Source organism: Vitis vinifera, chromosome 17, assembly GCF_030704535.1.
Source record: "Vitis vinifera cultivar Pinot Noir 40024 chromosome 17, ASM3070453v1".
Taxonomy (NCBI): Eukaryota; Viridiplantae; Streptophyta; class Magnoliopsida; order Vitales; family Vitaceae; genus Vitis; species Vitis vinifera.
In genome coordinates, this window is record NC_081821.1 from 9,453,712 (window position 1) to 9,468,836 (window position 15,125).

General features: G+C 37.3%; 1 protein-coding gene across 1 annotated transcript; it reads left to right on the top strand.

Annotated features, from left to right (window-relative positions):
* The first annotated feature begins 8,513 nt into the window (after positions 1-8,513).
* Positions 8,514-13,217, top strand: LOC100262043 (benzaldehyde dehydrogenase, mitochondrial). Its single transcript, XM_002283096.5, has 11 exons — positions 8,514-8,867; positions 9,697-9,837; positions 9,912-10,054; positions 10,145-10,298; positions 10,418-10,647; positions 11,102-11,191; positions 11,541-11,714; positions 11,792-11,929; positions 12,300-12,437; positions 12,515-12,576; positions 12,723-13,217. Exons 1-11 carry the CDS (start codon positions 8,795-8,797, stop codon positions 12,994-12,996), a joined length of 1,617 nt encoding a protein of 538 aa, XP_002283132.1. The 5' UTR covers positions 8,514-8,794; the 3' UTR covers positions 12,997-13,217.
* The last annotated feature ends 1,908 nt before the right edge of the window (positions 13,218-15,125 follow it).

The following is a 15,125-nucleotide window of genomic DNA, read 5'->3' on the forward strand; positions in this document are numbered from 1 at the left end:
ACTGGGGCATATTTTCCGTTTCGGATGAGATTTACGGACTTTCATGGAGGTCACATGTGCGATGATGGATGATTTCATGACATTTGTTCTTCGGACCTGTCGCGCACCTGATGCCATACTGGGGCATATTCCGTTTCGGAGGATCTTTATGGATCTTCGCAGAGGTCACATGTTCGAGGATAGATGATTCCATGCTATCTGATCTCCGACTTATCATACATTTCGATGCCATACAGGGGCATGTTTCGGTTCGGATGAGATTTACAGATCATGAGGGAGTCGCGTGCTTAGCCTTATTTGGCGAGATGTATGTAGAGATGATGATATATTTGCTATCCTCACGATGATTCCTTAGTGGAGCCTATCGAGAGCCGTCTAGCCAGGCATGGATGACCTGAGCTCCTCTGATTTTTCGACGTATTGCATTCTCGATGCCACATTGGGGCACATTCCCCATCTTGATCGAGATTTATAGATCCCCACTGGTTTACATGATCATCCACAGTTATGAGATACATGCCAGGTCGATGTTTGATCTCATTTTGTCCGGCTACTCCGAGGAGCCTCTTTTGAGTCATTCAGCCAGATTCATACCCTTTGATATAGTCGTATGGAGTTGTCTCTGGTGCCTGGATTTCCCGCGTCATCATTTCAGAGGGATACGATCTGTTACGCGTCCCATTGGTGTTATTCTCGGGTCATCAGGACGGATCGGGTACATCGGGTGTCATACTGGGGCATATTTCCGTTTCGGATGAGATTTACGGATCTTCACGGAGGTCACGTGCTCGACGATAGATGATTTCTTGTCGCTTTTCTTCTGACCCGTCCCACATTCGATGCCATACTGGAGGCATATTTTCCATTTCAGATGAGATTTATGGATCTTCACTTATGTCGCATGATCGAGGATAGACGATTTCATGCCACCCGATCTTCGACCTATCATACATTTAATGCCATACTGAGGCATATTTCCGTTTCGATTGAGATTTACAGATCTTCATGGAGTTGCATGCTCATCCCCACTTACGAGATACACGTTGACACGATGTTTCCTCCGTGGAGCCTCTCAGGAGTTACCCAGTTAGGGCTGCACTTCGCGACGCCTCGATGTCATCATGCTTTCCTTCCGGGGGACGCCCTTTTGATCTATGGGTCTGATTCAGTTACACGTGGATGATTTGGATCGCGCATTCGATGACGGGTGATCTGAGCTCATTTGGTTCTTCTGACCTATCACACATCCGATGTCATATCGGGGCATCCCTCCACTGTCATTTTCGTTTGGGGCATCCCCCCACTGTCATTTACGTTTGGGGCATCCCCCCACTGTCATTTACGTTTGGGGCATCCCCTCGCTGTCATTTTCGTTTTGGGCATCCCCCCACTGTCATTTTCGTTCGGGGCATCCCCCCGCTGTCATTTTCGTTTGGGGCATCCCCCCACTGTCATTTACGTTTGGGGCATCCCCCCAGTGTCATTTACGTTTGGGGCATCCCCCCCCCTGTCATTTTCGTTTGGGGCATCCCCCCACTGTCATTTTCGTTCGGGGCATCCTCCCACTGTCATTTACGTTTGGGGCATCCCCCGCTGTCATTTACGTTTGGGGCATCCTCCCACTGTCATTTACGTTTGGGGCATACCCCCGCTGTCATTTACGTTTGGGGCATCCCCCCGCTGTCATTTTCGTTTGGGGCATCCTCCCACTGTCATTTACGTTTGGGGCATCCCCCAGCTGTCATTTACGTTCGGGGCATCCCCCCACTGTCATTTACGTTTGGGGCATCCCCCCGCTGTCATTTTCGTTTGGGGCATCCCCCCGCTGTCATTTTCGTTTGGGGCATCCCCCACTGTCATTTCGTTTAGGGCATCCCCCTACCGTCATCTTGTTTAGGGCGTTCCCTTGTTTTTAGTTCGTTTAGGGCATCCCCCTTTGTTTCAGATTTATCACCATCATAGATTTTCATCTATGAGCATTTGTTTCAGTTTTCACCACCATGGATTTTCATCCTTGGGCTTCTAGAGCCATCACTGTCGTCTCATTTAGGCTTCCAGAGCCATCACTATCGTCTCGTTCGGGCTTCCAGAGCCATCACTGTCTTCTCATTTAGGCTTCCAGAGCCATCACTATCGTCTCATTCAGGCTTCCAGAGTCATCACTATCGTCTCGTTTGGGCTTCCAGAGCCATCACTGTCGTCTCATTTAGGCTTCCAGAGCCATCACTATCGTCTCGTTCGGGCTTCCAGAGCCATCACTGTCTTCTCATTTAGGCTTCCAGAGCCATCACTATCGTCTCATTCAGGCTTCCCGAGCCATCCCTGTCGTCTCATTCAGGCTTCCAGAGCCATCACTATCGTCTCGTTCAGGCTTCCAGAGCCATCACTGTCGTCTCATTTAGGCTTCCAAAGCCATCACTATCGTCTCATTCAGGCTTCCAGAGCCATCACTATCGTCTCGTTTGGGCTTCCAGAGCCATTACTTTCGTCTCGTTCAGGCTTCCAGAGCCATCACTGTCGTCTCATTTAGGCTTCCAGAGCCATCACTATCGTCTCATTCAGGCTTCCAGAGCCATCACTATCGTCTCGTTTGGGCTTCCAGAGCCATCACTGTCGTCTCATTCAGGCTTCCAGAGCCATCACTATCGTCTCGTTCGGGCTTCCAGAGCCATCACTGTCTTCTCATTTAGGCTTCCAGAGCCATCACTATCGTCTCATTTAGGTTTCCCGAGCCATCACTATCGTCTCGTTCGGGCTTCCAGAGCCATCACTGTCGTCTTGTTTAGGCTTCCAGAGCCATTACTATCGTCTCATTCAGGCTTCCAGAGCCATCTCTGTCGTCTTGTTTAGGCTTCCAGAGCCATTACTTTCGTCTTGTTTAGGCTTCCAGAGCCATCACTATCGTCTCATTCAGGCTTCCAGAGCCATCACTATCGTCTCGTTTGGGCTTCCAGAGCCATCACTGTCGTCTCATTCAGGCTTCCAAAGCCATCACTATCGTCTCGTTTGGGCTTCCAGAGCCATCACTGTCGTCTCATTCAGGCTTCCAGAGCCATCGCTGTCGTCTTGTTTAGGTTTCCAGAGCTGTTATTTTCTAATTCAGCTTTTAGAGTTAGTTTTTGGTTGGCTTCCAGAGCTGTTATTTTCTAGTTTAGCGTTTAGGGTTAGCTTTTTGGCCTGGCTTCCAGAGCCGTCGTTTTTCTCAGTTTAGTGTTTAGAGTCGGCCTTGTCATCTAGAGTCACAACTCCTGGCGTTCATATCCACTGGCTTGGCGCATCTTGCCTTCATGGTTTTACATTATCCCTCGGTTTTTCCTCACTCCGTTATCCTGTGCTTATCGTCTATTCATCTCGTAGTCCACATAGGGTAGTCCCCTATGGGCGCATTCTTGCTCGTACTCCAGGGTGGTTCGACCGTTACTCATCTTTGACGTTGATCTCTTGGGTCACTTTTGGAGACATCTTAGAGAGAGGGTGGATCCTTGGTGCAACCTTAAAGGCGTTTCGAGATGCGTTTTTCTTTTAGGGTTAGAGCCTTTGTGTTCATCTGTTGGCTTGAGTGAGTTCTTATTTTACTAGTGTCCTTTCAGGGGTCTCTTTTGTTCTTCGATAGAGTTCACTTCGTTACACTCACTATTCACACTTTCTTTTCATTCTAGTATTCATATTCCTTACACTCGTGAACTCTATCAAAGAGGGGCATATTTGTAGACCCCCGGAGGCAGACAGTTTTTTTTAGTTATTATTATTATTATTTATTTATTTTTATTTTTCCTACCATTTTCTTCCCGAGCCGCTCGACATGATGGGAGAGCTAGTTTTTGGGGCAGAGAGGGGACTCAAGTGGGCGGTTTTTTGGGCGGCAGATGGGACGGGGGTACAGAGATGGCTTGCTGAGGAAGACTGAGAACGGAGGAAAGAGAGGAAAGAGAGAAAAGAGGAAAAAGAGGAAGAGAAAGGCAGCGATCTCCTGGCGGATTTCAACTGGAGAGGAGTCTTTCAAGAAAACTGTAAGAGAAGAGCAAGGGAGGAATCACTCAGGTTTGATTATTTCGCACCTTAGGTTCTCCATTTTTAACTCATTTCGTTCTATTTTCAGCCATACCTTAACTCTTTATGATTTTTTGGAGGCTTGTTCGGATTATTTAATGTGTTAAATCTGCTCCTCATTCCATGTATTGCTTGGTCCCTGTTTTCCCCATGTGAGCTGTATGATGACCATGCTATATATGAGCTGTGTAATGGCTATACCATTTGCTTGTTCGTCGAGATCGCTCGAATCCTCCCACCATTCTATTTGATAAGCCTTTTTTTTACCTTGGTGAAGTGGAGTCAGATTTGATGATATTATATTTTTATGCACATACTCTGCTTTTCTTCATTTCCCCCTGTTTCTCGCCACCATCCTTCTTCGCAGTTTCGCTTCCCGTGGCTCGCCGATAATCTAATGCCTGAACATAGTTCATCAGATGGATCCGAGAGGGCGCGGAACGTGAACTGGTTTCCGGTGGCTGTCGCGGCTGTCGAGGATGCGGACGACGGAGGAGTGTTGTCGTCTCCGAACAGCACAGTCTCATTTTTTAGATAGTTCTTGAAATGTTAATGTAATAATTCCCGGTCTCATCTCTCCTCCTCCTAAAACTCTCCTTTATTTTCCTCCATCTGGAGGTCCTGAAAGTTTCTGCATTATCAATGGAGTGCCCTAGGGGGCATTATTCAGTGAGAGTATTCTTTGGACTGGTTAATGAACCTAGTTTTGACCGGGAACCTCCATTTGATGTTTCTATAGAGGGAACTCAAATTTATTCTTTGAGTTCAGGTTGGAGCAACAGTGATAACGGGCAAATATTTGCTCAAGCCCTTTTGTTTTGATGGCATGTTTAAAGAAATTGGTGATTAAAAGTCAAAGATATGAGTTTTTTTATATCATTTTTTATTCTTAATCAGTGGCATGGTTCCCGCAGGCTTCAAAATGGTTTTTTTTTTTTTTTTTCTCTTTTCTCCCACGTGTCATCTTCTTAATTCCACTTTACATGTTAAAATTTTCATTTTTTTTTAAAAGTCCTGTTATCAAATAATTCTTTTAAAATCCCAACGTTTTAAATTCATTCATTTATTTTATCCATTTTATTCATTTATTTTTTATTTGTCTATTTTTATTTATTTAAAAATCTCAATCATTAAAATTCAATTTTTCAAAAATCCGACTTCCAAATCTAATTTTTAATCTAAAAAATTCCAGTATTCACGTTCACTCGTTTAAATATTATTTCGTTATTATTATCATTATTTCATTTATTTGTTTGTTTATTTCCTTTAAAAATTCCAATCATTAAAGTTTAATTTTTCAAAATTCTAATTTCTTTCAAATTTAATTTCTAAAAATCCGAATTCCAAACAAACTCTAAAACTCCAAATTTCTAGTGATTTTCGAGATTCCAATTTTTCAATTAAATTTCAAAAATCTAATTTTCTCCCGAATAGTTTTAATTCCGCTCTGGCTTTCAAATAATCTTATGCTCCTCTTGACTTTAATAAGCAGGAACGAATTTTCTGTAATTCCGAATAATGGAATTTATGGGATTAATTCATGCAATATAAATCGGGCTTTGGTGGGGGCCCAACATATGTGATTTCCTTATGATTGATTGATTGTTTGTTTGATTTAATTGTCATGCATGATCGATTTTATTTTGCTCTATGACATGCTCGAAATTATTCCTTAATTGTGCACTAACCTCACTTCTTGATAGCGCTTTATGGATCACTGCCCAGGTACGCATCCACATCCGCTCGGGTCATTTTCTATATGCATGTTTAGATTCTCACATGTGCATGATCACTCTGAGTATTCATTGATTCCCTCATCAATTGTCATGACTGCTTCATTTTATTAGTAGAGACCCAACTTTAGGGACTTAGAAGGGTGCTACGGTTTTTACCGTACCTTCCCGATAAGTAACCTGACCCCCGAACCCGATCTGGTTTTTCACAGACCACCTTTTCTAAAGTAAGGAGTCACACTTAGGGTTTTTCTTTCTTATTTTGTTTACCCTTTTAAAAAATAAAACAAAAATAAGTGGCGACTCCAAGTCATTTTTTTAATCGATTAAATCATTTTTCAAAATAAAAATTGAGCTCGCCATCGAGTGGGAAACGCATTGAGCCAAAATGCGGGGTCCACACCCAATCCCTCTACTACCACCACGAATCCCCCAAAAAATCCATAATTTTTCTTTATCACATATGTTGTACCATGAACTTTTCAAAGAATTTGAGTCACCAAACGCTAACATGCTTCTCATTTTAACATATGAAAAAATTATCCTTTCTTAAAATAAAATAGACATTATTTTAAGATTTTTTTTGTAGGTACTATTCATTTAGTACTACAAAAAGTAGAAAAAAAATTAAAATTATATGATTAAATTTTATATTGGAAATTCTAATTTAAAAAGATTTTATTAAAGATAAAATAATAATTTTGGTATTTTTAAAATTTTTAATTAAATAAATATTTATTTCTGAGTCAATATTTAAACAAAAAAAAATATCAATCTCTATATTAGAATAAATCACCTTTCAAGGTATTCATGAATGAGAACTTTATTTACTCTTACAAATCATATTTGACCTTTAAAAACTATTTTTAATATTTGAGAAATTTTTATAAACAAAAAATGAAATCCTAAGGCCATGTTGGGTTCCTGAAAAATTTGAGAAAAAATGCAAATGAAAGAAAATAGAGAAGAAAAATTGAAAGAAGGAAAAAAGTAAAGAAAAATAAAAAATAGGTTTAAATTTAATAAATTAGTTTATACATTTTTCAATTTCATTTTATTTATTTCTTTATTATAGCAAGATTAAATAATTTAAAAATATACAAATTTTAAATTAATTTTAATTATATTTCATTTATTTTACATCTTCATAAAATCAAATATAAGAAAATCATTTTTCTTAATAATTTTTTTCTCTAATACTTTCTGGAAACAAAAGTAGCCTACCAATCCGAAACCAAAAAAATTGTCTCAACCTTCTTAATTTGATTAAGAATATTTAAGGGTTTTTTTTTTCTCAACTAGAAAGGTATTTCCCCTTGATGGTTGAACCACATGGCAATTCCTACTCCATGTGCCCTTCTTCTTCGAGAAAGGAACATTTTTTCTTTTGTCCAGATCCCATGTATAAAATTGATTGGATCAATGAACAAAATCTCTACTTACCGTTACCTAATTCTTTGTCATGGTTCCCACCAATAATACTAAATAATTAACGATTTTGGATGGGGAGATTTTAATTTATTCAAAAACTATTTGAAACCATTATTACCATCGTACTTGGCTAACAAAATTTAATTGTCTTTTAAAATTGTGTTTCGTTTCAAAAACTACTATAAAAAAAAATATTTAAAAAATAATTTTATTATATTTGATTTGTGTAAAAATACACAAAAAATGAAATATAATTAAAATTATTAAAAAAATTTGTATGTTTTTAAATTATATAATTTTTGAAATAATATATAAAAATAATTTGTTAACTTTAATTTTTTTTTCTTTTTTACATTTTTTCAAAAACTTTTAAAGAAACAAACATAATTTAAATATCTATTTTTATTTTCCATTTTCTTTAAATAAAAATTGAGAATATATTAAAATAAAAAATAAATTTTATAATTCACATTCATTTATAATCATCATCATTATAATAATAATAATAATTATTATTATTATTATTGTTAGTCCGAATTATTGCATTTGGTAAGGGTTTGACATTCCAACCACCCTTTTCTCACCTTTTATTTGATTTGAGACAATTTTTTCTTATTTTGAATAATTTATAAATAATTAAAAAAAAAAAAAAAAACCTACGACCGCACCTAATTCCGAATGTGGTACTCAATTTCCAAAAATATTTGATAGCACATTTTTGAACGCTCTCCATATCATCCCATCCTCCATGCCTACAAAGACGAATACAATAATATTAATATAAAACAAATTATAGATGCAGCACAGAATGCCCTCCACGTAGGACAATTGAGCCCAACAGATACCCAGGTGGCCGCCCTTTGTAGGGCCATTTGTATCGACCTAAGGAATGACCCCATCATCATCTTTAAATTTCTTTCTTTATTTTATTCTTTGTAATATTTTACGGTCGAATCTTGGGTGCATATGACGATAGTATTAAATATCCTTTTGACAGGTGGACAACAATGACGTGGAAGGTGAAGCTCTTATCATATTCAATCCATGAGTCTTGGCCTTGATGCTATCATTTCAATCTCACTTTGATGTATACATATTTGGATGTTGAAGACAACAAGAAAACTTTATTATTATTATATTAGTTTTTTTAGTTAAATTTTAAATTAAAATTATTTATTTTTGTTTACTTGAATATGATTTAATAAAATAAATTTATATATTATAATATTATTTATTTATATTAATTAAAATAAATAAAAATAGTGAATATGTTTAAAAGCTTATTGCAATTCTTCCGAAATTCTGGCCACAGAAAGTGTTAATACTTGAAGAAGACTGAAAAGGAGAAAAAGCCAAAAGGTTGTATTTTGTGCTGAAAAAAAGTTCCAAAAAGGATTGTAGGGATAAACATCGGCTCACAGGAAATGAATAAATTTATGCACGGGAAGTTGTAGGGTGATGTAGAGAGCGTTGTTTGCTTGCTACTTTGTCTAGTGGTGGTGGTGGGTGGTTTTAAAAAATCTTTGGTGGAGAAGCTACTGTTTATCATAAAGTTTTGGAGCTCATCTCTGCATCTAGCCATGGCGGCTAGGAGGATCTCCTCGTTGCTCTCTCGTTCTCTCTCTGTCTCTTCTGCTTTTTCTCTTTCTCTAGGTGACTCCACTCACTCTTCTTCATTGTTCTTCTTTCTTTCTTTCTTTTTTGGCCGATGGTGATGATGGTTGTGCTCTTCTGTTTCTGGGTTTTGGTTGTTTTCTATTGTTGGGTTTGTTTGTATGTCATGAGTCAATCTTTGAGTTGTGTCCATGAAATTGAAATAAAGGAAGAATTTATGGAAAAAAGAAAAAAAAAAAACTGTAAAATATTGAGTGGGTGATCTTTAAAGAACCTGATTCGGTACTAAATGTGTTTTCCTATTGATCTACCAAAACTTTATTTGTTTGTGAACAGAATTTTCCTTTTAATTTTTTTTTTTTCCTTTTTCCTGCTCCTTGTTTCTGATTCTGATATTCATTTGAAAGCAGAAACAGTCAAACGGCTGCAGGAACGGTATAAATTACTGTTGATTGGATCCCTTTTGAGGAAAATGCTTTGTATTCGAAAATACATAAATCATTTTCCTTCTATTTTCTCGCGGGGTGTGTTTGGTAGCAAGGAACTGGGCCCTTTTGAATTGGAATTGAAGTTGGGAGGCCACAAGCTTAACTCCAAAATTTGGATGCTTTGAATGGCAAACCCAAGTCTAGAAAAACAATTCAAAAGTCAAAGCAGGAGTGTTGAATTTCGACTAAGGGATTTCTAGATCAAATCCAATTTCCATCATCCAAACAAATCCTTGATTCTTTTCCTGTTTTCTCTCTATGTTTCCTTGGAATCGGGCTACATTAATTTTCCCATGTATTTTTTTCTTCGAAAGTTCCACATTGTATTGGGTTGGCCGATTTATTTACTTCGATTAGCCTCTGTCAATTATAATTTTCAGGCAAAAATTTCAACAGAGGGAAAAGCATCCATCGCTTTAGCACTGCAGCAGCAGCAGCAGTTGAAGAACTCATCACTCCAACTGTTCAGATAAATTACACTCAACTTCTAATTAATGGGCAATTTGTAGATGCAGCATCGGGTAATCATTTTTGTGCGGGCAATGTTTCCATCATTAATGAATCATGTATGAAACCGATGTTGGTATCATTACAGGAAAAACATTCCCCACCTTTGACCCTCGCACGGGAGAAGTGATTGCTAATGTTGCAGAAGGTGATGCAGAAGATATCAATCGGGCAGTGTCCGCTGCTCGAAAGGCGTTTGATGAAGGACCATGGCCAAGGATGAGCCCCTATGTAAAAAAGCACCCCTTTTTTGTCCATTTTTCTATTGCCTTGGTATGTGAATAGTTTCTGATGTGTTCATGTCTTATAATTTCGCTTCAGGAAAGGTCGCGGATATTGTTGCGGTTTGCTGATTTAGCCGAGAAACACAATGATGAGCTTGCAGCTCTAGAGACATGGAATAATGGGAAGCCATATGAACAGGCTGCCAAAGCTGAATTGCCACTGTTTGTTCGTCTATTTCGCTATTATGCAGGTGAGAGCATTAAGACGAATTGATGTCCATGTTCCCTTGCTGCTTTTACATTTAAGTCATTCTTCAATATCCTGCACATATTGATGAAATTTTTAACAAATCATACCATAATTATCCAGGTTGGGCAGATAAAATCCATGGTTTAACAGTTCAGGCTGATGGCCCACACCATGTTCAGATATTGCACGAGCCAATTGGTGTTGCGGGACAGATTATTCCCTGGAATTTTCCTCTTATGATGTTTGCTTGGAAAGTTGGACCTGCACTAGCATGTGGTAATACCATTGTCCTAAAGACAGCAGAGCAAACACCTTTGACTGCTCTCTTTGCGGCAAAGCTATTTCATGAGGTAAGTTTGTGGGGGCCATTGAATCACTCCAAATCTTCTCCTGAAATGGTCTAAGACATTTATTTTAGCATATGTTAATAAGAGTAAACGAAGAAAGAATGAGATGTTAATGACCATGAATAACCTTTTGATGGTAGATCCAGTTTGGGTATGGTGTACATCTATAGCAAACCTAATAGTATAGCAGGACCGAATAGTTGTTCTCTACTGTTAGATAATTTCTTGAATTCCAATCAGGTTATGGTCCAATGAACTCAAGCAATCAAACAGAAACAAAGAAGTGTGTTGAATTATAAATGATTATAATGCAATACATCTCTGATCCCACTTCAATTATGTACTTTGATGTTGCAGTTTCCTCAAAATTGTTTATTCTTTTGCAGTATGTGGATGATACATCCACAACTCTTCCCTGATGATCATATTTTAATCTTATTTTTGCTCTTTGTGGCAGGCTGGTCTTCCTCCCGGTATTTTAAATATCGTGTCTGGCTATGGTCCGACTGCTGGTGCTGCTCTTGCTAGTCATATGGATGTGGACAAGGTTATTTAGGAGCTTTAATTCCCTGATTTGGTCTTTTTATGGAATTTGAATTATACTCAAGATGATTTATCCTTTTTTCATGAACTCCTCTTATCTGGTATAAGATCTCTGACTTCACACAATGTAAGAACTTGGTATGATAAATACAGTGTGATCAGAATTCTGGAATATACAAACATTTGTAGGGAAATAAAGGATCCAATTTATGTTGTTTAGCTGAATTTTCACTCTAAATATGCTTGATCATCTAGGATACCATTTCTCAGTATCCTTGAATACTGCGGACATTTACCTTTTAGTCTTATTTTGGGCATGTTCACTCTTGAGACCGTCACTCCTATCTTTGCAGATTGCTTTCACAGGGTCGACTGATACTGGTAAGATTGTACAAGAATTGGCTTCAAAAAGCAATCTTAAACCAGTAACGCTAGAGCTTGGAGGTAAATCACCTTTCATTGTATGTGAGGATGCTGACATTGATCAAGCTGTAGAGCTAGCACACTTTGCTCTGTTCTTTAATCAGGTTTGTTTCATCAACTTCCCCAATGCTAGAGTAGGAGGATTTGAGCACACTGATTATAACCGTGAGGCTCTCTGCAGGGACAATGCTGCTGTGCTGGGTCTCGGACATTTGTTCATGAGAGTGTATACGATGAGTTTATTGAGAAAGCAAAGGCACGTGCTCTGAGTCGCACGGTCGGTGATCCTTTCAAGAAGGGCATCGAGCAAGGTCCTCAGGTACACTCACTGATATAAACATTGCTTGATTTTCATACATTTTACTCATTCCAAAGTTATCTGTCAAATTCATCAACACCCTCACTGAAGTAGGCTCGTATTATTTCTGGTATTTGATTAATGGATCAGTTTGTTTTACAACCACACTGCAAGACAATAGGGCACAGAGCGTTGGGCTGTTTGTTTCACTAAAATTATTAAAACAAAACATTTAAAACCAAAGGATCCTAGGTTTTTTTCCCTGGGACATCAAATGTGCTATCCCATCTCATTGTGGTCATCATTTTGGAATTTGCATCTGATGCTTGTGGCTAAGACTATATAAAGTTAAGAGTTAAGTGATGTTTTATGGTTCTTGTAAAAATTCCAGATCGACCCAGAGCAATTTGCGAAGGTTCTCAGATACATAAGATCTGGTATTGAAAGCAATGCCACCCTTGAATGTGGAGGTGGAAGAATTGGCTCAAAAGGCTACTTTGTCCAACCCACTGTTTTCTCAAATGTTCAGGTACTATTCATTCCACCCATCTGACTGTTCTAACTCAAAATCTCCAAAGTACATAACTCAACATTTTCATCAACTAGGATGATATGCTGATTGCAAAGGATGAGATCTTTGGCCCTGTACAATCCATCTTGAAATACAAGTAAGTTAAGAACTTCCTCACACACTACAATTTCGATTTTGATATCATTTAGATTCATAATTGGGTCACAGAGAATGAAGATGATTTAAAATGAAATGAATTGAACAGTGTTCCTTTCTTCTTCTGCTGCTTTTCTTCCATGGCAGGGACCTTGATGAAGTGATTAGGAGGGCAAATTCAACGCGATACGGTCTAGCAGCAGGGGTGTTCACAAAGAACATCAACACTGCCAACACCTTGACAAGAGCATTGAGAGTGGGGACTGTATGGGTGAATTGCTTCGATGTGTTTGATGCTGCAATCCCATTTGGTGGGTACAAGATGAGTGGAGTAGGAAGGGAAAAGGGAATCTACAGCCTCAATAACTACTTGCAGGTGAAGGCTGTGATTACTCCACTGAAGAATCCAGCTTGGTTGTGAGTCTGTCCCAGCGTCGCCCATTACAAATAAAGATGATCATAGATGGCATCAATCTGTAATTGCGCCCATATCATCAGACCCCCTTTGCTTGTTTTCACTTTGACTGCCTCCAGAGAATATAGCACCAACTCTATCAAACTTCAGCTCTGCCTCCTGCCTTGTGTTATCAAGTGGTTTGCATATGATATATTCTTGATGAGTGAAGTCTATTTTTCTGCCAACCTCTTTTATTTTATTTTAGAATTTGTGCAAATAAACATCAGATTGGTATTATGTTGTGGCATTATGAGTCTTTTAGGTTAGGTTTTTTCAGGAGAAATTTTTTTTAAAACTAAGGTTTTGTTTGGTTTCCGAGAATTTGAGGGAGGATGATAGGTAAAAAAAAAGTATAGAAGAAAAGTAAAATAAAAGAAAAAGTTTATTCAAATAAAAAAATAGTTTCAAACTTAATAGATTGTTTTTGTATACGACTTTAAATTCATATAACTCTTTTATGTAACAATTAAATAATTTTAAAATGCATAAAATTTTAATTATATTTTATTTTTTTTGATATTTTGTACAAGATTAAAAAAAAAGTTTTTTAATTTTTTTTCTTCCCTTAATACTTTTGGGAATAAAAATAAAATTAGCAATTTTTTTAAAAAAATTAATTAAATCCAAAAATAGTAAAACCTCAATAAATAAATGTTTGATGAAATAATAACATCGCTTAAATAATAAAATCTTTTGGTTATAACTTAAGCTAATATACTAAATTAATAACATTACTAAATGTATAAGATAATAATTTGTTTAAAACTTCCTAAAGCCTAAGTAAATATAAATTATTAATTGATGAAATTCATAAGAAAATAGCAAACAAAAATTTATAATACAATATTGAGTAACTTTTTATTACTATTTTTCTTAATTCAATTCTTTCTCAACATCATATATCATATCTCTTATCACACATTCGAAACATTTGACATTATATCTATTATTTTTACAAGTCTTTCTTAATGACCATATTTTTTAAGTTTTTGAGGATGTTTTAAGCTTTTATAAATTAACTTTTGACCATATTCATTGTTTTTACATGTATAGGTTATACATGTACAAGTACCATACAATAAAATTTTTTGGATGATTTAAAAAACAAGGGGGGCAAGGCATGACCGAGGAGGGCAATTTTCCATTTTTAGTGAGGAGGAGGGGGGGGGGGGGGGAGGACACCTCCCAAGAGCCCAGCTGCCTTAAACGTGTGGCGAAGGAGGATGGCAGCCCATACTTGCTGATGGAGTGAACAGGAGGGTAGGTGGTGACCTGCAGCGGGAGATTGTGGGTATCCTGAGAAAGGGAGGAAAAGAAAGGAAGGGAAAGGAAAGGAAGGAGAAGGAAGAAATAAAAAAATCCAGAGAGGTGCCGGAGGGGAGCGGGCGTTGCACCTGCGAGAGAGGGGATCTTATTCAACTTAGGAGGCTAAGAAAAGGCTCTCAGGTATGACTTCATGGACTCATTTTTATTCTTCAGTTTATTTTACTTCTCCTGATTATTGTTTCTTTGGTTTGGATTGGAAGTTTTGCGCTAGCCACCCTCATGGCCCAAGCCCATGTTGAGCTAGCCCATTTGGTTGCCTCAATTCCCAAAAAAAAAAAATCTCTATACCTCCAATCCTTCAAAAATCTCATGACTTAATTTAATTTTTCAATAATTAGTTAAAATCTCATTTTCATTCGTTAGAATTATTTATCCCATATTATCTAGCTATTTAAAGTCTAAATTTTTCAAAGAAATCATGTGCCTTAATTTAATTCTTCAATAATTAGTTCAAATCTCATTTTCATCCGTTAGAATTATTTATCCCATATTATCTAGCTATTTAAAGTCTAAATCTTTCAAAGAAATCACATATCTTAATTTAATTTTTCAATAATTAGTTCAAATCTCATTTTCATCCATTAGAATTATTTATCCCACATTATCTAGCTATTTAAAGTCTAAATCTTTCAAGGAAATCATATGCTTTAATTTAATTCTTCAATAATTAGTTCAAATCTCATTTTCATCCGTTAGAATTATTTATCCCATATTATCTAGCTATTTAAAGTTTAAATCTTTCGAAGAAATCATGTGCCTTAATTTAA